The following is a 26214-nucleotide window of genomic DNA, read 5'->3' on the forward strand; positions in this document are numbered from 1 at the left end:
TGTTTCGATTTAATGGCCAATTTAGTGACGATTTTGTCATTTTTAGATTTAGTACCAAAAAAGGGCCATGGCATAGTGGGTTTACCCCCCTCGGAGATAAACAGTCAATGGTTGGCGCGGGAAGATCATGAAAATGCGTTTACTGGGTGTCTGTTTGAAATTAATTACAGATCAAGCCGACAATGAAAAGAAACACATTGGACTAATGGCAGTTGTAGAATGAAGTAATGTCAAGTACAATCAAACTTCTTGAAGATCGCCATCCATCGTCAAGGAGGAAAGTGGTTGTCTTAAGTCTTTATCTCCGAGGGAGGTAAACCTACTATCGCGGGGGCCCGTTTTTGGTACAAAATCTAAAAATGACAAAATCGTCACTAAATTGGTCAATAAATCAAAACAGGCAAACCTATTTTGATAGTTCTTCACCTAATGAATAAAATCCCCATAAGAGAGACCTGTTTTCAGTACTCTTTGCCCGAGCCGCTGCCAGCGACTCACCAGCACAGGGGTTCCGACCGAGAGCCGCTGGGAGGGAGCGGCTCGCCTGAATAAAGAGTTAAACAGTGTCAAAATAATGTAAAAAAACACAAAGGGGAAATGAGAAGTGGCCGTTTGTACAGGTGATTGTCGTATACTGTAGGTGGCTGTCAGAGCAGGTAAGACTGTATCATATGGTACACAAATGCAAGTCTTAAGGAATAACTTTTTCGATTCCGTGGAAACCCTAGTGGGGATTCAAAGTTTACAAATCACATTATCTAACAGGGGGTGCCCATTGGGGGATCAGGTTGGGTTGTGGCGGATTGCTTGCCAGATTGATGGGGCAAAACGGTTATCGTGGCACAAGCCGAACGCACCCAACTCGCCACCTCGAAAACAAACGCTAAAAAACAAACACATTTGTTTTCAGGCGTCGAGGCGGGCAATCCCCCCCCCCCCCCCCCCATTTGACCCAACTCGATCCCATTTGCAATTGGCACCCGGTATATTAAATCTTGTATCAATATGTCGGGCAAAATCTGGAACATTTTTAGAACTACGGCTTTTCCGCATTTATCCCTGGAAAATCAGCTCCTCTCCCTCTATGAGACAACAGAATACTACTCACAACAATCTGAGCAAGCTGTACTTGATATTCAGGACCAATCAACTCCTTGCCAAGGACGACAGTGGCTTTTTCCGTCTCAGCGTATTCCTCCTTCTGCTTCAGCAGTCTGTCTTTCACACTCCAAGCCTGATGAAAGACACAAAGGAATTAATATTTCCAAATAATTTGGTTTGAGTGTAGAGAGGCGTGTAGTCACAGCAGGAGTCCTAAAGTGCTGTGAAAGAATGAGACAGAAAACAGAGGGAAAGTCTTAGTTTAGTTTTATTTAGTCACAATTTTAAAACAATCGCTACACAAACAGGTCATGTTGGTGTAGAAGATAAGAGGTGTTGCTGGAGAGCAACATAAGACAAGAAGGAGGAGAAAGAAGGAGGAGAAAGAAGGAGAAAGAAGGAGGAGAAAGAAGAAGGAGAAAGAAGGAGGAGAAAGAGGGTGATAATTGTTGATATGAAACAAAGCCAAAAAGAGTTGGGAGCCTTGAAAACTTGAAAAAAAATGACTGAAGTTCAAGAATGCCCTGTCTGGGATTCAACCTTCTTCTTTGTCTCCTCTTTCAGCAGTTCATACTGAAAAAACATAATAAAAAGTGGGCTTTTAGAAAGAAAAAAAGACTGAAACTACTCATATCACTCACCGTGCTTCTTCTTTGTCTCCTTTTTCAGTAGCCTATTCCAACAAATCATTACAAAAAGTGGACTTTTGGAAAAAAAATAACCTAGAAACTACACATACCACTTACCCAACTTCTTCCTCTTCTGCTCTTTTTACAGCTCATAAGCACAACTCATTACAAAAGTGAACTTAAAGAAAAGAAGAAAGAAACAGCTCATATCACTCACCTACTTTTTTCTTTGTTTTCTCTTTCAGCAGCTCACACATACAAGTCATAATAAAAAGTGGGCCTAGCTTAAAGAAAAGACAGACACCTCTCTCATCACCCACCCTACTTCTTTTTCCCGCTCTTCTTTTAGCAGCCCATGTCCACAAGCCTTTATAAATAGTGGACTTTAACCCTTTGAGCCCTGACCTTCTGAGGCTACCATGCCCCTCTGCCTGAGCTCAGGAGCAATATATTACTAACATCCATATGATCGCCAGAATCACATTTCATATCCCACCCAGGGTAATCCTCGTTATTACCAGCTTCTAATTAGGCTAAAACAGCACCTGGACATGGATGACTGGTGCCTCAATAAATAATTTATTGATGATGGTAAGCTTCTAATTCAGAAAGATATTTAAAATAATCAATAACGTCCTGTGTAGTAAACACAATTTCCCGCACACGTTATGTCCCAGGCGGGCTGGTTTGGGGATGGGGTCTTGCTCACCGCAGTACCGGTGGCTAGGCGTACGCGCAGTTTTACTAACTGCTCGTGTACCAGTGGCGAGGGCTCAAAGTCAAAGGGTTCAGAAAAAAAAGACAGAAACGGGTCATATCAGCCACCCACCTTCTTCTTCGTCTCTTCTTTCTGCTGCTCATACACACAACAAGTGATTACAAAAAGTGGACTTAAAGAAAAAAAAGACAGAAACGGGTCATATCAGCCACCCACCTTCTTCCTCGTCTCTTCTTTCTGCTGCTCATACACACAACAAGTGATTACAAAAAGTGGACTTAAAGAAAAAAAGAGACAGAAACGGGTCATACCACCCACCCACCGACCCACCTTCTTCTTGGTCTCCTCTTTCTGCTGCTCATACACACAACAAGTGATTACAAAAAGTGGACTTAAAGAAAAAAAGAGACAGAAACGGGTCATATCAGCCACCCACCGACCCACCTTCTTCTTGGTCTCCTCTTTCTGCTGCTCATGCGCCCTGGCAATCTTCTTGGCCACCCGCGCCTGCTCCGACAGAAGAATGATCTGCAAGCGAAGTTTCTCCCACTTCTTCTCCGCCTGATGCTGCAGCTTGAGGGACCGCGTGGCTTTCTGCACCAGCTCTCTCAGCGCCTCCTGCCCTCTCTGCACCACACCCCTGGCGGTTGGTTCATGTTTTAGTAAGAGTTTAACGGCACTTGCAACACAATCAGGTCATATAAGTGCCGAAGATTAGAGGTGATACAAGAGAGTAACAAACATGAAAAAGGAGGAGAGATCAGGATGATAGATGTTCGATAGGAAAGAAGGAGTTAACCACACCAGAGCACCCGCCAACCACCCATTCGTAGATTCATTCATTCCTTTGTTTGTTATTGTTTTGCAAATAAAGAGTTTTTTACAGCACTTTTGCAACACCATTAGGCTGAAGATTAGAAGTGTTAATAGGGAGAAACATAGAAAAAGAAGAAGCAGGAGGAGAGATAAGGATGACGGATCTTTTAGTTTTTTTTAAGTAAGAGTTTAACGGCACTTGCAACACAATTAGGTCACATTGGAGGGACCTCATGGCTTTCTGCACCAGCTCTCTCAGCGCCTCATGCCCTCTCTGCACCATACTCCTGTTGGGTGGTTCATTCCATTGTTTGTATCGGTCACAGTTAAAGAGTTTTATACGACACTTGCAACACTATTAAGCTGATGATTAAAAGTGTTACTAGAGAGTAACATACAATTAAACAGAGCAACCAAGATAAAAGGTTAACAAAACAATACTTCACGGTCTACCAATGAAGACAGTCATAAAAACTAAACAATGTCCCCTACACCTGGATAAGTTGGCAGAAGCATGAGATGAACTGAACTGCTATGACACATATTTATCAATTATGACAACAGGATTCTGCATTCTTGTACAAGAAATAACTTACTTCTGACGTTTTAACTTTAAACTCTCGTACAAGACAACACTCTCTTACAAGACAAAACTTACTTCTGATGTTTTAACTTAAACTCTCGCCTTTTCAGTTCCACCATCTGAGGGTCCAGTTTGCTAATGTCTTCATCCTCCTGTTAGGACAGAGAGACTTTTGTTTTAGTAAGAGTTTTACGGTACTTGTAACACAATAAGGTCAAATAGTGCCGAATATTAGAGGTGTTACAAGAGAGTAACAAACACAAAAAAGAAGGAGGGGAGACAAGGATGGTAGATGTTTGACAGGAAAGAAGGAGCAAACCACACCAGAGCACCCGCCAACCACCCACTTTCGCAAGTTTGGTTTCAGTAAGAGTTTTGAGGCACTAGCAACACAAACAGGTCAAATGACTGTAGAAAATTAAAGGGAGTAAAATCTAGAGAGCAACTTATAGAGAAAAGAAGGAGGAGAGATAAGGATGAGAGATGTTTCACAGAATAAAGGACAAAATCACACCAGAGGGTAGGGCTGTACCCCGGTAGCAAACCCGCTCGTGCTCACAAGCCCCTAGTTCAAGTCACAAGCCTCAAATCACTAGGTCAAATCATCAAATCAAATCACCAGCATGATAAGTTGAGTCTAGCCAAACTGTAGCCTCCTTGGTCTAGTCTAAACTTCAAGTCCACAGCAACTAGCAATCCGCGAAGCCACTCGTGTCAGGCCCCCTCATCATCCCCACCCTGCTTGCAATCCGCGAAGCCACTTACGTCAGAAAAAGAGAGAGGGGGAGAGTGAGATATCTCGCCCACAGAGTCACTGCGCGGCGTGGCGCTGTAGTTTACTCGATTAATCGAAGGCCTGCGCAAGCCTCAAGTCCCGTCCGCTGCCACAGGCCCCACAATTCACACAGTACTGATTTGCGCTAGGCTTAGAGATTTGCCCCAGGACAAACTCCAAACCTGACCAGCTGACTTGTACTGTCTCGATACACCGAGCGAGCGGCATGGGCTCGATGGCGTAGGACCGTCTTGATGGCGACAAGACAGTCCGATGTGTTCAAACAGCAAGACAGTACTGTTCGCTGTGTGAACTTTGAACCGTGGAGGAAGGGAGAGGCTGGGCTTGTTTTGGTGCAAGGCGTAGAGAGCTGAAGTTATTTTTAACTTCCCGCCGTTGATCAGCTAAGCGAATGGATAAGTGAGAGGGAGCGTGGTATTGTAGAAACAGAGACCTAGGTTTCTGGTAGTAATAAGAATAAGTTGACTTAGATTACCCTAAAATGGAAAACTCCAGGGGTCGTTATGATTGGCTTTTGTATCGTATGTATGTAACCTATTTTGTAGATGTGTTACACTCACAGAGACATAATACAGAACATTTAGGAGACGGGCTAGGCCTACTTCAACCCAATGTCAGGGCCAACCTGGGCTGAGAGGGAACAACGCCCCAGCAGAAAAACGGAGGTTCTCAGTAAAAATTTCTCCCCATACGGGAATCGAACTGAGGTCTTTTGCGTGCGACGATGAAGCGCTTGGCTCGTGCACATTAAAAATAAACAGGCCTTAACATCATAAGAATAGCCAATCCAATATTAATTTTTAAGTGCATTGAATAGAGCTTTTTGTTTTTTACAACTGAACTATGAAAAAACCCCCCCAACCGATCTTGCACTTTTGGTGCAAGCCTCTCAACGCAAATAACCAGAGAATCTATAATATGTACTGAGCCCACTGCCACGAGAGTTCGCGACGTCACGGCACAGTACAGCAGGACTGTCCGCGAGTCACAACTCACCGGAAGTTCCCTCCGGTAGCAAGCGGGAGGCAAATCAAACCACAAGCCTGCTCGCAAGACTCTAGCGCAAGACTGCCGCTGCTTTACAAGCCTTCGATTAACCGAGCAGAATTCAGCCCTACCAGAGGGCCCTCAAACTGCCCACGATTTACCAATTTTTCTAAGTTGTTTAGATACACACCGGCTATAAGACAGTACAACAAAAGATTAATTCTTTAGAATGTAATGCTCATGCAGCAAAAACACAGCTAAGCCCTACAAGCAGGCACTCATACGACCTCATGCAGTTGCGAGCGCCTTAAAAACCTCTACTAAAACTAATTAAAAACCCTACATGCAACGAGCCACATTTCATTGGTGGAAGGCCACATTCGGAATGGAAAAGAAAGAAGAATATTTCTGCATTGTCCATTCACAGAATTACAACCTTTTTTTAATTTCAGTTTAGTTTTAGTAGAGGTTTTACTGCCCTCGAAACTGCATAAGGTCATATGAGCGCTAGTGGTGGGCAAATTTGCCGGAAATGAGTAACAGCAAATCCCAGTACCAAATCCAGTAGAAACTCCCAAATCCAGTACCAAACCCAAATCCTGGGACTCATGAGTAGAGAGTATACTCCCCTTCTTGAGTCCGCTGCGCTGCGTTGAGTAGCAGGAGCAAAACCAAGTACCAGAGCAAAACCAAGTAGCAGAGCAAATCCAGTACCACTACCAGTTACCAGTAGGCCTAGGCCTAGCAGACGAAATCCTGTTGCGCGCTGCGCGGCTGTGCATTATGCGGGCGGATGTGCGACATTAGAACTAGCCTAGACCTACAACAGTGCGGGTTTTGGAATTGGAATTAATTGGCCTATCACAACTTGAGGGCTGGTTCACTGGGGGGGGGGGGGGGGGTGGGTGGAGAAGAGGGGGAGGGTGCCTGGGCTCTGGGCCCTGGGCTTGGTTATGTTGTAGTTTGTAGACTAGCCTAGTCTTGATCTTCCGGATGCCTAGATTTAGATTTAGATCTAGATCTAATAAATTCGTTCTTATTTGAATTAGAGTAGTCGCGTGAAGATTTTTAGGCGGGTGCTTTTTATAATGATGCAGCTTGGGTCATCTAATACTACATTGTAGTTTATTGAATAAAACTTGTTTAGGCCTACATACATAATTTCCCTCTTTTGGGTTGAAGGAATTAGGGAGTTTGTTTCCTGGGGAAATGGGGCTAAGAAAACAATTTAAAATATTCCTAAACGTGTGTTTTTGTTAAGAACAATGATCTAGTCCCAGAGGACAAGAAGAACAAAAACAAACAGAAGCGAGGCACTGGCATGACACCACAGTGCAGGGCATAGACAAACACACGTGGTTTAGACACTAGACAGCTGCTTTCAAACTTTTCAAACACCCTTTCTTCATCTAGTTTCCCCCCCACCAGCCGAAGCGAAAGCGATACAAACAACATCACGTCATGAGCCTGTCGTCACAAGCGCCCCAGTCGTAGATTTAAGATTTACTTTCGTACTGGTAGTTGGAAGTGGGAGAGTGAGAGGTGACTAGGCCTAGGCCTGGGTAACTGCTCTGGAGCAAGTAGTGGGTGCGCAGAGCAAATCCCAAATCCCAGTACCAGTTACCAGCCAAGTGAGTAGGAGTGTCCCCCCTTTAGATAGTACAATGGACTCGTCCTTGCGTCGTAAATTGATTCCAGCTTATTCCAATGTCGCAGATGAAGGGGAAACAAGTCCGTGTGATCAATTTTTAGTCGATTTACTGGCACATTTTTTGAGGGACCAGTTTACTTATCGCATACAAGGTTTTGTAGTATTTGAATATTATTTTGAGATATTTCAGTTTAGAAATTAAGCCTGCATTTATTTCAAAACTTTGTTTTGTTTCGTACTTTTCAATGATTTGGGATTTGGGGTTCCAGGTTTTGGGTAGTCTCCCTCACACTAAGTACCAGCAAATCCCAAAACCAAGTAGAAAATCCGCCCGCCACTAATGAGCGCCAGAAGATTAGAGGAGTTACAAGAGAGTAACAAACATAAAAAAGAAGAACGGGAGAAAAGGACGATAGATGTTCGATAGGAAAGAAGAAGCAAACCACACCAGAGCACCCGTCAACCACCCACTTTTTTCTTCAAATGATCTGTATCTCTTTCAAAGGAGTATTGTATTAGTTTAGTAAGAATATTACGGCACTTGCAACACAATAAGGTCATGTAAGTGCCAAAGTTAGTTTTAGTAGAGGTTTTACGGCACTCGCAACTGCATAAGGTCATATGACCGCCAAAAGATTAGAGGTGTTACAAGAGAGTAACAAACATAAAAAAGAAGAAGGGGAGAAAGGACGATAGATGTTTGATAGGAAAGAAGAAGCAAACCACACCAGAGCACCCACCAACCACCTACTAAGTGCCGAAGGTTAGAGGTGTAACAAGAGAGCAACAAACATAAAAAAGAAGAAGGGGAGATAAGGACGATAGATATTTGACGGGAAAGAAGGAGCAAACCACACCAGAGCACCCTCCAGCCACCCACAAGTGACAATGACAATAAGACGAGCGACACAAACCATGAGCCAACTGTCTGCCCCACTGCCAGGTTTGCTGCCGTGCATGTCCTCGTGATCGTCCTCGCTGGCCGAGGAGCAGTCCATGGGGACCACAACAGGCGGGTGCACCGGGAGCTGGGTTGTTGGGAGAAATTTTTGTAAGTGTTTCACAACATTTTCAAAATAATATTAAGAATGATAATTAGGTCACATAAGTGTTGAAGATTAGGGGTGTTACTAGAAAATAACATATATAAGGAGGAGGAGAGATAAGGGCGATAGATGTTTGATGGGAAAGAAGCAGCAAACCACACCAGAGCACCCGTCAACCACCCGCTTTGAGTAAAAAGAAGCACATCAACACATTACTGGTGATACAACACATCTATCACGGGAACGACAGAAAGAAGGACAATTTGTTTGTTAGAGTAAAGAGGAGTGCATCACACATGTCATATAGCCAAATAATTATAGTGTAAGGGAATTGTCGGACAGACAGACAGACAGTTGTTTGAGAAAAGAGAGATGGGCATCGACACATTAATGGTTATTTAGTGCAAGGGACAGGAAAACATGGAAAAGAATGATTAAGAAAGAATTTTTATGTTAAAGAGCAGCCTCACAAACAACCAAGCTGAGAAGTGTCAAGGACGAAAGAAAAACAGTAGAAATACAGAGCTTCCATCCACCTCACTGACATGCATGCACTGCGACAGAATCTGCGCTTCAAACATAGGAAGAATTAGCCATGAAAGAAGCTGCATAAAGACACCCTTGAGACCATCTTAAACTAGATTGACCGTCTGCATAGACGAAAAGAGCTATATAGTGCAGGGGAAAAGTATGACAGACTGTTTTTTTTGTTTGAGTAACTATCTAGAAGCACATGGACACATGGTGTGGCATAGGCTTCCAAACTTAAATTTGCGAATATCTTAAATCTATTTCAAGGCATCTTAGAAGAAACGATGGAATCAATCTCTAAAACTTCAAAAGAGTTTTCTCTCAAGAGTTTTTAGATTTAGTTTTGAGTTTGATGGCACTTTCAACACAAACATGTCATATAAGTGCTGAAGACTGGATGTGTTACTAGAGAGTAACATACAAAGAAAAGGAGGAGGAGAGATAAGGAAAATGGATCATTGATAGAAGAGAAAGAACAAATCACACCAAAGCACCAGTCAATCACCCACTTGCATTTAGACGTGATGGATCGCGTAAATAAACAGAAATAATTCTCCAGCAATCCCCCCTGCCGAAAATAACCACCTTAAAACGACAAAAACAGCACACTCACAGGTTTCGCAGGGTAGGAGTGTTTCCCGGCACTGTTGCTGGGTCCACTTGTGCTGTAAAGGTATCCATGAGAGAACTTGGACGTTGTGACACTCGTCTGACCACAGGAATCAGGCTGGGAGGCTATCTCTGGAGGGACCTGATCTACCACTGTTGACAAATGCTGCGACATCGGTAGAGAAGGCTCTTCCAGCACCGCTTGCCTAGCCCCGGAGCTGTTCCTGGGATCAGGATACGCCCTGAGGCTATTGACACCAGAAGGCTGTTCGGAAACCACTGCTGGAGAGACAACGAAACCATCAGACGTCATGGACGACAAAGGTTCCGACTGAAACAATGAAGAATGATCCGGAGATTTCTTAGGCACAGTGTGTGAGCTATCAGACAGTGACTGAGTGGGAAGACAGGCGGGGGACTGGGTGGAGTTGGCACTGGATGACGAGTTGAGACCTTGCTCATATCTAGCTGAACTTTCTGGTCTGACACCAGACTGCGAGGAAAGACTGCCGTGTGGAAAGTGTGGAATACTGTTGGCGTTTGCTGGATCCCACGTCGACTGTCCTGGAAGAAAATCACACTTCTTCACGGTTGTCAACGTTTGGTTACCAGAAAGCTCTGGTGCGGTGGTGTATTGTTCACAGGAAGCACTTGCATTGGAAGACAAAGTAGGCATGTCAGACGAAGGCCTTGCTATGACCTCTGACTGATCAGGCCACACAGTTTGGAAGTTCATTATTTCTGAACTAAAGTTTGGCACTGTCTGAGCACCATTCAACGTATCTGAGGCTGTTTCTACAGGATTTGATATCACACTTAGGGCATCTGCAGCAGCGTCGTAATGCTGATGTGTAGACGTCGTCGCAACGCTCTTGGTTCTGGGGCTACTACCAGCGGGAGAATTCTCCCCAGCCGCACCCTGAGCATGGGTCGGGGACCTCTCAATTCTTTTCACAACCGGCGGAGGTAAAACTTCTTCTTCATCTTCAGAGTCAGAGGACGTCTGCTTCAAACCAGAGTTCATAACTGATCCAACAAATGTGTCACCGACTGCATCATTCTGGTCTGACTCCGAGGCAACGGGTTTTACCACTTTGTGAAGAACGTGTAAACTAGAACTCTCCTCACGACCATCTGTCGGCAACTCACCACTCTCCCTCACGTCCTGAGAGCCAGGAGATGCCATGAAACTCGACGGACTTCTCCTCTGAAGAGAAGGAAATTCGGTGGCCACAGTTACCAGAGGTGGTTCTGTGGAACCTGCTTCATTTCTCTCCTCCGCAGCCTCAGACAAACCAGCATCTTGTTGGGGCGACATCACAGAGGGAGAACTGGAGCTGGACATAATCTGTAGAGAAATAAAATCATTACAAGAAAAGGTGTACATTATATACAAGGATGCACTTAAACTGCAATCAGTTAAACAACTGGATTTTTATCGATTTAGCCTTGGTTTCGATTTAGAGAGACTGTTTAAAGAGTGAAACATTTTTTTAAAAATTGAGGATTCTGTCTTTTTTGGGTTTACCACTTTTCAGAGTCACTATGTTCAGATAGAGTGGACTTGACTACCTACAAATTGAATCTTCATCTAATTCAACTTTCCTCGCTACATTTTTAGTTTTCCTATCCCATCCATGATGATACACTGCTCTATTCCTCTTATCTTAAGGGCTCACAACCGAAATGTAGTGGGTTTGAACCGGTCAAGATCTTTCAATGTGTTTACCCAGGTACCCAGTCACACCATGTAACAAACAGCACATCGACACAGTAATGGTCATGTAGTTTGTTTGTTTGTTTGAGTACAGAGAAGCATATCGACACAACAATGGTCATGTAGTGCTGGCAAAAAGTAAGACAGACAGACAAACAGAAACAACAGAGGGAAAGTAAAGAAGTAGGACCGACCAGTGGCACCCTCCAATCATCTGTGTCCGGTGTGAAACTTCCCAAGAAAGGCCGCACATACAACAACAAAGATTTCACAAGACTACTACAAGATATTTTCTTTACCCCCCCCCCCCCCCCCCCCAGGGAAGTGCTACTAACTGAATTGTCTTTAGGCCATTCCCAAAGGGGGGATATTAACATGTTCTTATGCACAGTAGAATTGTAAATGGGCTGACCTATCAATGTCATGCTCATACTGTGCCGGAACAACATAGGGGGAACTGCTGCTTTTTCTTTCCTCATCCTTACTATCATCATATTGCCTCTACTTCTTTTGTATGCTTGTTACTCTCTTGTGAACTGCTATTTCGGTGGTGCCTTGGTAGAAAAAGCAGACTTTGTGCTGTTGAGGCTAGAGGGGTGAGCAGAGTAAGCCTGATTCTCCGTTTGGACTTCTCTGTTGCCATCCACCCCTTGGTGCTCATATGACTTATGTAGTTGCGAGCGTCGTAAAACCTTACTAAAAACAAAAAATATATTTTCTGTCTCAACATCAGCTGACTGCTAGTTGGACTAGAACCAGAAAAGCTTTGCTACTGACCCAAAGTGCTAGCAATACTAAGTGGAACTAAAAAAAAAAGCAGCAGCAGATTGATGTTACCCACCACACAAATTTGGAAACAACTAAAATCTATTCTCCACCCTTGTGTATGCTGAATCTGAGACACATAAAACAGGAATTCACACATATAGTCAGAGCTGTAAAATAAATAAAAGGAAAGGAAAATTGATGTTGAACAGGAAATCATCATGAACGACACAAAAAAACAAAAAACAAATTTAAAAAACCTAAAAAAACTAAACAAACAGGAAAATAATGACAATACTTACAAACAAAATGCGAGCGTAAATAGCACCCACCTCGTTTAAGACACCTCTTCTTTTAGTAATGACCTCCATCAGCAACCTTTTCCTCATGGCATCAGGATCTTCATCTGACTCCGAGTCAGAAGACGACTTTTCCCTCCCTGGTGCTGGTACCATCCCGGGAGGCTTGATGGAAGTGGGAATGTACGGTGGGGGTGTGCTATGTCTGGACACACCGCGAGCGGGGAGCTCCGGTTGATACGCGTTGGTCAAATCTTCTTGCTGGACCCTTTGGTAGGGGATGAGCCCTGGCGACTTTGAAAAGCTGTCCGATCTCCGGCGATATTTCGGTTCCGGACTATACGACTGCCGTTGACTGGTGTATTCTTTGGTATTGCCTGGTTTGAAGGTGTCAAGTTCAGTAGTTGGGCTATACCTCGAGGCATGGAGAGGTTCATCCTTCATCCAGTGCTGCTGAATCGGTCTCCGTCTTTTTAAGAATGGTCTGGAATCTTCTAAGGCTTTAAAGGTGGGTTCTGCCAGCCCATACCCAGTCCTTTGACCCGTTGTGCCGGACTCGGAGAGATCGGGGGACATGCTGTCTCCACTTCTTTCGGATACATAGTTGTTGAACTCATGCAGACGCCCAGGAGACCCACGGCTCTTGGGAAGAGGAGCCCACTTGCTTCCTGTCACTGAGCTGTCCCGGTGTGGAGGGGAATTGGACCGCCTGGGGGAAATGTACCTTCTACTTGTCTCTGGCACAAATCTGTCCATGTCATGAAGAGGTCCAGGAGATGGGTGGCTGTGAAAAACAGAAATCCAATTACTTCTGGTCCCAACAGGCTCAGGGGAAATGAGCCTCCTGCTGCTCTGTGGTTCGTATCCGTCTACATCCTCTTGGTGTATCGGAGATCCAAGAAATCTTGGAGCAGGATGATCCCATTTGCTTCTTCTCGGTGCTGTATTTTTTCGAGTTGTGGAATAAAAGAGCTCAGTTTCAGAAAAGCCTGCCGCTGAGGGGTCAGAACGAACTATGGTTCTTTTCAGATCCATGATCCTCTCCCTCCTATTGGGATACAGGCTACTTTCATCCGCGTCAGAACACTTGCTCGGCTCCACAGGGGCTGCTGTATTGACATCGTACTTTTCTTGCTCTTTCCTCAGCTGGCGAAGCTGAAACCCAATATCGGCACCAGAATACGAAGACTTTGACCTTTGCAAAAACAGGTCACCCGACAAAACTTGGACATCGTCACTGGACAGCTTTGTGTGACTGGGTCTTTCGGGTAGAAACATTGCCAAAGACAAGTCGTCACTAAAACTTTTCCCCGGGAGTGAGGAAGTTGGATGATCTTTGCCAGCAAAGGCTGCGGCTCCAACAGACGGCTCTCCGGCCCTCGGGCCACTCTCACTGTGGTTCTGACTGAGCCAAACGCCATTTGGCTCTCCATTCCGAGAGGGCAAGGGTGGAAGAGGAGGAGGAGGAAGAGGAGGAGGAGGAGGAGGAGGGGGCTGGGAAGGAGGAGGATGTGGCGGGGGCAGTGGGACTGAGGATGGAAGAGGGGCCTCGAGGTGGGGGTAGTTTGGCACCATGGGACTGGCTGTGGCAGAGACGGGCATGGGCAGGAACATGGGGATCATGGGTGGGGCGGGGAGGGGAGCTATCGTAGCTTCCTTCACAGCCGCTGATGTATCCTGGGCCTCACTCTGTGTCAAATGGAACCAAAAAAAAGACAAGTGGATTAGACATACGAAGATATCATGGCTGCCACAGCCATAGTCAATTTGCTGATATTTCAAAGATCGGAAATGGACAGACTGTGAGATATATTTAGATTTGTTCAATACATCATTTCAGAGAGAAGTTCTATAACTTCAGGCAGATGTGAGTTTGCTTCGATGTGTGTGTGTGCGTGTGTATGTGTGTTTGTGTGTGTACGTGTGTGCCTGTATACATGTGTGCGTGCGTGTATTTACCTAAAATTTGTCTGAGCTATAAAGATGAAAAATATATCCTCCTCATCTCTCCTCCTTCTTTTCTCTGCATGTTACTCTCTAGTAACACCTGTAATTTTCAGCACATATGTTATACGACCTATTTGTGTTGCAAGTGCCATAAAACTGTCACTAAATCTAAATCTAAAAAAACAAAATGCTTACCAAGGACTGTATTGGCTGCATGGCCTGGGAAAAATCGGCCCCAAGACGGAGACTCGCAGATGCTAACTGACTTGCACTGCTCGATTCTAGGGAGGGAAAAAGGACACATCATGAGTTTATGAACTCACGACAAATTTCCACAACATCAGTTCATACTTTTCATACCATCACCCTTGTCATAAGACCGGCTAGCCCCGGTGAGAAAATTTTTTACAGAAGCAAAAAAAAATAAAAAAATATTTGATTAAAAAAAGCAGCAACCTTGTGGCTGGCTGGCATGTTGTTCAGTTTTGTAGAGTCTAGGGCATTTCTTGTCAAAATTCAGACCTGTGTTTGACTGAACATGTCAAACAGATATTTTACTATCGATTCGTCAAATATATACATTAAAAACGATATATATTATATATTTTGTGGGTAAGCCGGTCTTATCACAAAGGCGACGTAATGCCGGATCAAGTGGGCAATTTAAGCGCACTCTATGAACCCTAAATTCCTACAATACAAAAACTACTTAATGCATCACTTCGGACGGTACAAAACATTCACAAAGTGAAAAAAAATTAATACTACCTCCCCCCAACACCCCAAAAAATAAAAAAACAATCCCCCCAAAAAAACAAGTGCAAGATGAAAAATTATATCTGATATTTTCACCATACATGAATACTCATGCCCTTTGAAACTGTACATCAGATCAAACTTTTATTTACAGACGACAGCTATTAATTTTGTGAAATTTATTCATTCAAAATTAGAATCACCGGTTACCTTCGTCTTCCGCTTCACTGACAATGTCCATCTCCACTTCGTCATAATTGTCTTGAGTTGGTCCAGAGGCTTTTTTCTCCACCGTCTTCTTTTCCTTTGCCCTCTCTTTTCCTGCTGCTGATTTAGCCTCCTCACTAGGACTTCCCTTTTTCGACACAGGCGCGGGATCTTCGCTCAGAACTGGGATTTTCATTTGTCTCTGGAGATAAAAATATTTTTTAAAATTCAAAAAAAAAATAAATTGTGAACTTGCTAAACATATCATTTGGTTATTTTGAAATTCTGTGTACACAAGATATGCATTTAATTTCAATTACTCTCACTTTATGATCATACTTTCAAACCAAACTTTACATATTTCAAAAGTTCATACACCCCTATATATAAAAAAAAAATATATAAAACAGCAAAAAATGTGCAGCATTTTGGATTTTAAAATTGAGCGTTTTAATTAGATATTTAAATATATATATATATATATATATATATGTATTACATTTCTCTTATGGATTTCCACTTATTCAAACACTTAATTTTGAAATCCAAAATGCTGCACATTTTTTTCTGTTGTTGTTTCTACTTAACACCAAAGTGCCAGTTGATAGAAATGGGCAGGGAAAAAAACAAACAACAACAACAAAAAAAGCATTTGTCAAATGAGATCCTGCACACCTTGAAGTGTCCACTTTTCAAGGAATGGCCTATTACAATGGCACTGTCTAAGATGCCCAGCTGTCTAAGACACACTTTTCCCTTCGACAAATGGTGGCCTTCTTAAACAATTTCGACTGTAGTTTCTTGTTTTGTTTGTTTCAGTAATAAGGTTTTACGGCACTCGCAACTGCATAAAGGTCATAGGAGTGCCAAGGGATGGATATCATCAGAGAAGTCCAAACTGGGAATCCTCAACAGCACAAAGTCGGCTTTGACTATAAAGTCACTCCCAAAATAGCAGTTCACAAGAGAGTGACAAACATACAAAAGAAGTAGAGGAAAATGACAATAATAAGGATGAGGAAAGAGAAAGCAGCAGTTCCCCCTATGTTGATACTATGTTGTTCCGGCACAGTATGAGCATGACATTGGTGGTGTAGAGGTAAGGCATTTCCCTGTTGCACCCAGAAAAAACAAGTTCGATTCCTGAGTGGGGAGAAATTTCATAGAATATCTAGATCTTTCTGCTGGAATTGTATCCTTCTTGGGTTAGCCCTGACAGACAGGGCCCCAAGACTGCCTCCTAAAAGATTTAAATTGTGTCAATGAAGGTGTTAAAAATCACCTATAATTTATTTCTAAAAAAAGAAAAAAAAGCCCCCTCACCTTAAAGTCTTTCATAGTCCCGGTGACCACAGGTTTCTCAGCTCGTTTTGTTCCTTCCACCAGCCTGCGGAAACCCTCCAGGGCCCCCCGTGGGTCTTTCTCCGCTAGCTGCCTCAGCTTTTCACATTGCTGAATCCAGTCTTTGGAGAAATTTGCCTTCTTTTCTTCTGAAGAAAACATCACAGAATACACATACATTTTTAACAAATCAGAAGAAAAGATGTATTCCACTCAAAATTTTTAAAATTGTTTAAAGATATAGCCTACATCTTTTACATACTAAGGGCTGTCCCACGGAAAACCGGAAAAGGTCCATAAAAGCAACAATCTTTGTCCTATTATAATAAAAATGTAACACATATATCAACATGTGCTTTATTTCTCAAAGTAATCACCATCTCGCTGGACGCATTTTTCCCATTGCGGGATCAGGGAGATGATACCCTCCCTGAAGAATTTTATGTCAAGGGATGTCAACCAATCTTTCACGGCTTCCACGAGGTCTTCGTCGTCCGTGAATCGCTGTCCAGAAATATGGCGTTTCATTGGTCCAAAAAGGTGATAATCTGACTGGGCCACGTCAGGACTATGAGGGGTGTGTGGCAGAACTTCCCAGCCGAACTTTTGGATCCGGTCTTTCGTAGGTTTGCGGTGTATGGCGTTGCGTTGTCATGCTGCAAAATGACCCCGCCGGACAACCGGCCGGGTGTTTTTCTAAGCACAACCTCTCTCAACTTATCAAGAGTCTGGCAGTGTCTGTAAGCATTAACATTTGTCCTGGTTCCAGAATGTCAAAAAGCAGAACACCCTTAGCACCCCAGAAAACCGTGGCTATGAGTTTTTTCACAGATGGATGAACTTTAAACTTTTTCAGGGGAGGTGAAGACGTATGCTTCCAAACCACTGAATCCCTCTTCGTCTCTCAGGAGTCGTGTGGTGTATCCAAGTCTCATCACCTGTACTAATGCTTCCCAGGAATGCTTCATCGTATTGTTGGAGGTCTCTAGATGCGTTCATGACTCCCGTGACAGCTTGGCGACAACGATTCAACAAAGTCTGAGACACTTCAACACGTTGCGTCTTGTGGTCAGCTGTCAGCTCTTTTAGGACCAATCGAGCAGAGACCTTTCGATAGTGCAGCTCATCAAACACTATCCTATGGACAGTCGACTTTGAAATGTTTAGGCGCCTGTCTGTTTGAATGAGTTTGTTAACGCGACTCTTGTTGTTCTCAGTCTTGGCAGAAAAAACAAGGCCCTGCATGAATTTGTCATGGACGTCCGTATGTCCGGCTTTCAATTTACTACACCACTCGTATTCCTGTGACTTTGCCATTACTTTATCCCCGTAAACTGACTTTATTTCAGTGCGTATTTCTATACGTTTGAGACCTTTTGCGGTCAGAAACCGAATGAGAGACCTCACTTCAACCCTTGACCAATTTTCCAAGGGGGTAGCCATTTTTGGAGAACTGCTGTGTTCGTTTGGTTTGTGCGATGCTCATGGTGCTCGATCGGGAAATTCTTAAATGAATGGTTTACAAATATGCATTTACAGAATGTGAAAATATTGAATAGTTTTCAAATTACAGCCAAATTCCAGTTTTCCGTGGGACAGTCCTCGTACAATAAAAATAAGACTCTTGTAGAGAAATGCACTATAATAGAGACTGCTTAAGAGACGAAGATAAGAAATTCGACAGCTTATATTTTGTAATTTACCCGTCATATATTCAAGGTACTGTAGTAAGTTTCACGTAATCGTAAGATAGTATTTGTTTCACTGAATCATAAGATCTTTCTCTCTCTCTCTCTCTCTCCCTCCCCCTTCTGGAACTGTGGCGTCATAAGTGGTCAGCCTTGCCGACAGCACGCAGGAACTCAACACTCACTCAGGATGTCCTTGAAAAGTGCGTAACGTGGGTCACTGAAATGTTCTAGCAGATATGTTTCAGTAATCATACGACGGTATTTATTGTTTCCATCCTACCTTTGCTGGTTTCCTTCCTCCTTTTCTTCTTGCCTTTGGTTTTCGGACCGAGGCGTACAACCTGGGACTTGACACTTCCCTTCCCACCGGTCGATTCTTTGGAACGGCTCCGGTGCTTTGACTTCCCTTCGGGGACTGTTGAATCGGAAGACTTCTTGTCCTTGCTGTCGCTGACACCTGTCGCGTCTGCGGTCTGGCTAACGCTAACTACTGGAGCCTCGTCATCGTCTTCCTCCACCGTGACCACTTCCGGCTCCGCTTCAAGAGGAGCTGGCTCGGCGTCTGGGATGACCACCACTGAGTCCTCCAGAGTCTTTGCCGGGCCTGAATAAGGGTAAAAAGCGGTGAAAAGACTAATTGAGTAATATGCAGACCTACCTATTGATTCCATAAAATTGTGTTTTTTTCGAGGGTATTAGGGTATTCTTTTTTTTTGCTCGTCGAAAAACCTTTATAAAATCTTGCCTTTTTCTTCAATTCAATTCTATTTTCTATAGGTCGTATACAACTTATCATTTTTAAGTTTATTTGCAAAAATTGCAAGACTTATCATAAAAGAAGAACAAATACAAATTTTTATTTGTGTTCATTAGTGTCTATTTGCAATACAGGTTTATTTGCTACTACTGGTTCGTTACGTAATCTAAATCTACAGGGGTTCTGGAGATTCCAACCTTTTCCCCAAACGTTCTTACTAGAGGCATATGCAACACAAATAGATTACACAAGTGCCGAAGGTTAGAGGTGCTACTTGAGAGGAACATACAAAGAAAAGAAGGCAGAGAGGAGATACGGACGATAGATGTTTGATTGGAAAGAAGGAGCAAACAACACGACAGCACCTGCCAACCACTCACTGAGAACAGTTTCCTAGGGCTATTATTCTTTGTTTTAGTAAGTGTTTTACGGCACTCCAATACAATAAGGTCATATAAGTGCCGAAGATTAGAGGAATTACTAGAGATTAACAAACACAAAAAATAAGGAGGAGAGATCAGGACGATAGATGTTTGATAGGAAAGAAGAAGCAAACCATATCAGAGCACCCGCCAACCACCTACATGGAAGGTTTGAACATGGCACACTTCTTCGAAAGCTACATCATCTGACGTCTTAAAAAAGTGGACAAGTACTGATGACAGTTTTCACTTGTCAAGACCTTCTTCTTCGGAGGGAAAAGTTATAAGGTGTAGGTTTTTTGTTTTAGTAGAGGTTTTACAGTGCTCGAAACTGCATATGGTCACATGAGCGCCAGAAGATTAGAGGTGTTACAAGAGAGTAACAAACATAAAAAAGAAGGAGGGGAGATAAGGGTGATAGAATTTTGATAGGAAAGAAGAAGCAAACCACACCAGAGAACCCACCAACCACCCACATGGCGTAGGTTTAATGCCATTAAATATTATTTGGTCAATTAAGAGTTGGGGTCTTCGAATTCAATGCCCAACTGCAAGCATCACATGTGATTACATTAGTAAAACTTAGCTTAGTATTAGCAAGTGTTTTAACTTAAGGCACATGCAACACAAACAGGTCATACAAGTGGCGAAGGTTAGAGGCGCTACTTGAGAGGAACATACAAAGAAAAGAAGGCAAAGAGATACGGACGATAGATGTTTTATGTTTTAGTAGAGGTTTACGCCGCTCGGACTGCATAAGGTCATGTGAGCGCCAGAAGATTAGAGGGGTTACAAGAGAGTAACAAACACAAAAAAGAAGAAGGAGAGATAAGGACGATAGATGTTTGATAGGAATAAAGAAGCAAACCACACCGGAGCACCCGCCAACCACCCACGGCTATTTTTCTGGTATCTACATACAGTAACTTAATCGCCTGTTTGACTCCGCACAGGATGAACAAGGAAGACAGATTTATATGAAAACAAGATGTACAAAGAAGAAAGTAAAAGCTATACAAAACCCAAAAAAGATGGGAAAAACAATATGAACAAAGACGAAAGTGAATCTAGAAATAAATCAGTTTGAAATAAAAAATAGACTCACAAATCACAAAGAACAAATCATGAATCTACAGTCAAGGTTGTTCTCTGTTCAGGAAGAGGGAGCGCTAATAATGAACGGAAATGTTTCACTCACTGGAGATTTCCACCGGCGTTTCCGAGGCCAAGAGGCGCAGATGCCTCTCCGACGTGGCCAAGGCCAGACGACGCAGTTCTTGAAGGTCAAGGTTATCATCACTGTCGGTGTCCTCATCCTCCTGTGTACAGAAACAGTTACTTATACTCAGTGCTGCAAAAATGTGAATGTTGTGGATCTGCCAACCACTCAGTTACCACAAATAGAAGTTTTCCTCTGAAATCAAGCTAAAGATCTAAGTATGGGGAAAAATTCCGAGTTCCCTGAACCAAAGTTGATAAAGATTTCGTAATGAACTGAGAGTGGCAAAAAAATATGTACTGCAAATATAAGCAAATACATTTTTTAAAAAAATGTGTATATTTTCAAATTATTTACGTAAATTTTCCCACGACCGGTGGAATCAGAATTCAAGAAAGAAATTGGACTTTATGCAAATCCAATCAGGGTTCTTCAATAGCCAAAAATACGTTGGAGGGCTCTGATTTTATCAGAGTACTTGACAGGTCTGACATTGCCATCAACTCAAGCTAGATAAGCTATAAATACAGTCCAAATTTTCCAATGTACTCATCCATTGTTGAGGAGGTTAGTGATTGTTCTAGACAGGTGGACGTCTTGACAGTGTCAACATGATATTTAAAAAACCCCCACGAGAACCGGTCATTTGTACAGGTGATTGTCTTGGACAGGTGACTGTTGGAGCAGGTTCGACTGCAAGTACACAAAAAAAAGAAGAAAAAAAAAGGGTCCAACAAACAATTAAAGATGAATCATTTGAGACGACCAGTCGGTCCAGCCATCCAACACAAACCTCTATGTTATCCTCTGGGGCTACATCATCAGCGAAGAAGTCAACATCACTGTTGCCAGAGCCAGTAGCTGGTGGTTCTTTCACGGGTACAAATACTTCAGATGAGTCATCCGCCACAAGAAAATTTTCTGTTAGAAATTAAAAACATTATAAAAGTATATTTATACATTATATTTTATTAGTTACCCACAACATACATTGGTCTGACAATCCAATGTAAATATCAATGGAAAGTTGAAAAAAAAAATGGATGTAAAAGAAGGAATTCTATTTAAATGGGTACAGCGATTAGTTTATGATTGCACACAGAAAATACACAAGACAAAGGAAAGTATTCATTTATGAAAAGTTAATAATTGGAAAAGTATCTTCAATCGTCTAGACACATTAAATCGCAATATTTGTGTGTATACAAATTTCACAAAAGAAGAACAAAGCCAAAACAGAATCTGTCAAACAAATTTCAGTTAAAAATATCGATTATCACACCTTTTCCATCTTTACAGGTCTCCTCTTCTTCCTCCAAACTTTTCAGCTGCGCTCGTATTCTCTCCTGCTCTTTCTCCAACAATTCCAGCTCTATGTGGCCTCTGTCGTTCTCTACCGCAATGTTCTCCAGGCTCGCAGCAGACTTCAAGGGGCTTTCTCTCCCTCTGTGAGAGGAAGAGTGCCTAGGTGGACTGAACGGTCTCACTGACGAAGCTCGAAAACGCCGGTTATGCCAGACTATGTATCATTGAGGAAATTTAGAGAGTAAATTTCAGATTAACTTTTCATATAAAGTAGGCTGGTTGCAGGTAGTTTAAATTTCAAACTTATATACAATTTTTAATGAGACATAATCTGCTGTCAGCTACTTTCCTCACAGGACATAAAAAGCAGTGGTTAAAGATATAAAGATGTTTTAGTTTTAGAATAATCAGACAATAAAAACATGAAAAAGCAGAGTACCAAATATTCTAAGGAAATGTGCTTCTCCATTTCAAAGACTACTTGTCTGTACCAGTTATTCCACAACAAAGGTACATTCAAGTTAATGAAAAGACCCTACTTTCATATCACAATGCAATAAAAACCTGTCGACAAGAGAAAATTGACAAGAGGAAAGATGCATATAATTACCGATGTTAACTGACAACTGTTCAGTCATAGCTTCAAATTTTCCCCAACCCTTTGAATTAAAAAAAAAAGAGTGAAATTTACAGTTTTCCAAAGCTTGCCCAGATTCTAGATAATTTTACTCAACAGTCATTCAGTAGATCAAGTCCAAATAAGCAAGCATTCAAGCCGTGCAAGGATACATCTGGAGTTATAAGGCGTATGGCTCGAGTGGTACGCAGACGACGTGCTTTCGGTTGACTCCCGCCTCTCTCTGTGTCTGCTGTACTCCTCGTCTGGATCAGCGGGGCCGGGTGAGAGCGGGTATCTCTGACTGCTGTGACTTCGGTGCCCATCTTTCCGTTTCACGGATGTCCTGTTGCTTTCCCACTTTTGATCATGCAACCTGACACTGAAGTTCTCCGATCCAGAACTTTTATTCCTATGGACACCAGCACCAAAAGAATGGTGCTGAGAAGTTGTACGTCTGCTGTGACTAGTAACCCTCTCTTTAACATTGTACTGATCACTTCTCAAAGGACTAGAAGGGTCATGTGCCCGCTTCTGATGACCTGTTGTCCGTTCCACAGAGCGGGAATGGTGCCTGAACGCAACTCCTGGCGGATCCTCATCATCAGAAAGTTCACCCTCCTCTTTTGAACCTCCACCACAACCATAGTCATTTGAGATCCGAGAAGTTCCCTGGGACATTTTTCACTTCCTTTGGGAAAAAAAACCTCACGCGTGTTAATCATGAGAATGGGCTAAGAAAAGGCATGAATACACTATCAAACTGCTACATTCGACATGAACAGATTGCGATTGACAAGAAAATATTATTAATCACTTAAACAAGCAGTCAGGGTTGTTTCCTCTTAAAAAAGCAATTATCCGTTGCTCTCCGGGAATCCATTCAAAGAAATATTAAATGAACAAACAGAGTCAATAGAATAATTATTTACAAAATAAGCCTTTAAAAACTATGACAATGCCCCTTCTAACGGCACTAAATTAGAAGAAAATACTGAAGTGAAACTAAAGTTCAACTACAAATAAGAATTCAACAGACTTTGCCAAAGCATGGTCCAAGAATTCTACGTATGATAAATTGCAAAGTAAAGTAAATTCACTGCTTCTAGACAATTACTAAGTTGGTTATATTATCCTTGTCTTGCCGAATGTGAAAGACTTTAAACTATCCACAACCTATCAATATAACCATATCAACAAATCTATAACAGGACGGCTGAGACCGACTTGATATCCCTTTTTATTACTTACTATTATAGCTGAATCTTGTTACAGACGAGGATCATGTAAGTTTACAAACACTATAACTAATGATTAACCGATGAGATCCCTTTTAGTTTATTTTATCAGAGATTATCCACAACCAATTCATCAGTTATTGCTACTTTCTTCTTCCATGGTATTCTTCCTTCTCCTCATCTTTATCTTCTTAAATTTCTCTGGCATCCAAGTCTCACAGAAGCTGCCGAGACAAAAGAGACGCACAAGTAATGATAATCATTATACTTGCACATAATGCAGCAGCATGCTCTGCGTGCTTACAACTTCGTAAACGATTAGTAACCATGTTTGGGAAAAGGAGCACACACTGATCTGACCTGTGGTAAATCAAGCCAGTGCCTTGGTCCCTACTTTTCAGCCAATCATATTAGTAAGTCTCGTCATCCAATGGAGATGCAATGTGATGAAGTGCCAAACCAAGGTAACTCTATGTCACTGACTGGACTTGCATCAACACCAGAGTACATCCAGCTCCCTCCCCCCCTCCCCTGCACATACAGTGTGACACATCGTAAAACGTGGAGACGATCATAAAAGTCACAAGCAACTTTGAGGCCTACTGTGGATCATGTGTGCAATTCGCCATCAATGTTGGTTGGCTGTTGTCTTACTCTAATCGTTTTTTCCCTGCTTTCTTCCGGATTTTGTCGAAGGACCATCATGTCTATTGTCTATCCGAATACTGACTGAATGTCGGCTAAAAAGTAAGTCGACTTTTTATTTTCACTACACTGTACATTATAGTGGTGTCCAAAAGAAACTTGAAAATGTATTCACCCAATCATTGTGCTAAAGCCTTGTACTTCCCACTCATGATACCAGTATAAAGCCATCTAAACAAATTCTGCATCATCTGACATATTTTCCATCTACAACAAGAGTCGACTGAGACATGGTCACTCAAAATTGTCCTTAAAAAAACCCCATGCTTTACAAAATTCTGCGAAATCAAACAATTGTAAAAGTGTGTGTATACATGCTTTTGTATTGGAACGTATAATTCACACTGGTGGAAAGGAGTAAATTGTAAATTAAATGAATGCAGAATTATTTTTTTGTCGCCAATAAATGAATAGATTTTATTACAATAGTTTGAAACAGATCGGAAAACACGCCAGTCACAAATAGCAAGCAAAACTTGGACTTAACATTACTTTTGTGCTCATTAGTATTTCGTTAAAAGGAGATATTGGCTTTGAGTAGAGCATGAACCGTTTAGGCCTGGACTATATTAAAATGTGGACATAATTATTATCAGTCATTTCTGATTTTATCCCAAAGCCAAATGTAACTGAGAGTTTGCCAACAAAGCGTGTGAACTAGGAGCAAAGTCACTTTTCTTCAGCTGCTGTTTCAAGGGGCTCAACAAATCTGTACATAGGATTTATTTCGGGGCTTTATTTACTCCGTTGGTATGATTTACCCAAGAATTGCCCAAAGGCACTTGAAAAGGTGCTTTGTATTGCAAAAAGATGTAGAGGTCTACCAAATACTAAATGACACCATGATGACAAAAATAAAGACATAATGTGACGTTCCAGCACTTGCGTGATGTTGCCATCTTAATGAAGCCATCCGTCCACTCTCAAAAGTGGGGTTTAGTTATTGTTAATCCCAGTCAGGCCACCTCATGCCATGGCAGTTCCGTGGTCTCTGTTCCTCAGTGACGGATGATTTATATGTCCAAAATCTAACTAACATAGTAAATGCTCAACCAAAAAGGGTTGGTGCTCTACAGGAAAGCAAAGGCTAATATTTATTTAACTCATTCGCTACGCCGAGCCGTGGGGGGCGGCGCGGCTAAAGTGCCGACAGTACGCTAAGCCGCTCTCGGCGGCTCGAGAACCGATCTTCAATTTTAGCTTAGATTCTATTCCAATCCATATATCCATGTTAAAATAAAGGTCATAATATAATGTTGACTTCCGGGTCAAGCATTTCCACTGAAAATCGGAAGTTTAGATTTCGTTTTGAAACGCGATTTCGTAGTTTATTCGATTTTGTTTTATCGCGATGCCAAAATTATAGCCCGGACACTGGACCAGTCTTAGTAATTTTACGCAACTAAATCTATCATTATTTTGCCCACTAAAGAAGTGTAGGACTCTCTTTTATAATATTGATACGATTGGACTCATATTGCCAATGCACTGTTATTGAGAAATCAATATTTTTGAGTGCCAGATCTAGGTCTAGATCTAAATTGTCAAAAGTTTTTTTCTCCCCATAATCAGTACTTTTTGATGAAATTACACAAAAGTGCCACTCAGGACATGTATAGGTTTATTCCAAATGCAATTCTGAATAATTCCATATAAGATACGAGTGTTTTTTTCTGTTTGTGATCGTTTTTCAAGATTATAAAAATTTTAAATTTGTTTTCAATATCGGATGTTATGATCCAAATGTACAAATATTATGGAA

The 26214-nt window shown here is 42.2% G+C and overlaps 1 protein-coding gene across 1 annotated transcript in view; it reads right to left on the reverse strand.

Annotated features, from left to right (window-relative positions):
- Positions 1-26214, reverse strand: part of LOC101847582 — a gene marked incomplete at its 3' end in the record, with an annotated part of 54466 nt that overhangs the window by 25958 nt on the left and 2294 nt on the right. Inside the window, 14 exon segments of the mRNA XM_005097616.3 lie at positions 1109-1234; positions 2893-3088; positions 3923-3999; positions 8196-8309; positions 9472-10815; positions 12282-13937; positions 14391-14476; positions 15162-15360; positions 16482-16648; positions 18471-18794; positions 20568-20688; positions 21382-21509; positions 21871-22107; positions 22683-23199. Coding sequence (XP_005097673.2) covers positions 1109-1234; positions 2893-3088; positions 3923-3999; positions 8196-8309; positions 9472-10815; positions 12282-13937; positions 14391-14476; positions 15162-15360; positions 16482-16648; positions 18471-18794; positions 20568-20688; positions 21382-21509; positions 21871-22107; positions 22683-23190 — 5283 coding nt within the window.

The sequence above is a fragment of the Aplysia californica genome, unplaced genomic scaffold, assembly GCF_000002075.1.
Source record: "Aplysia californica isolate F4 #8 unplaced genomic scaffold, AplCal3.0 scaffold00159, whole genome shotgun sequence".
Lineage (NCBI taxonomy): Eukaryota > Metazoa > Mollusca > Gastropoda > Aplysiida > Aplysiidae > Aplysia > Aplysia californica.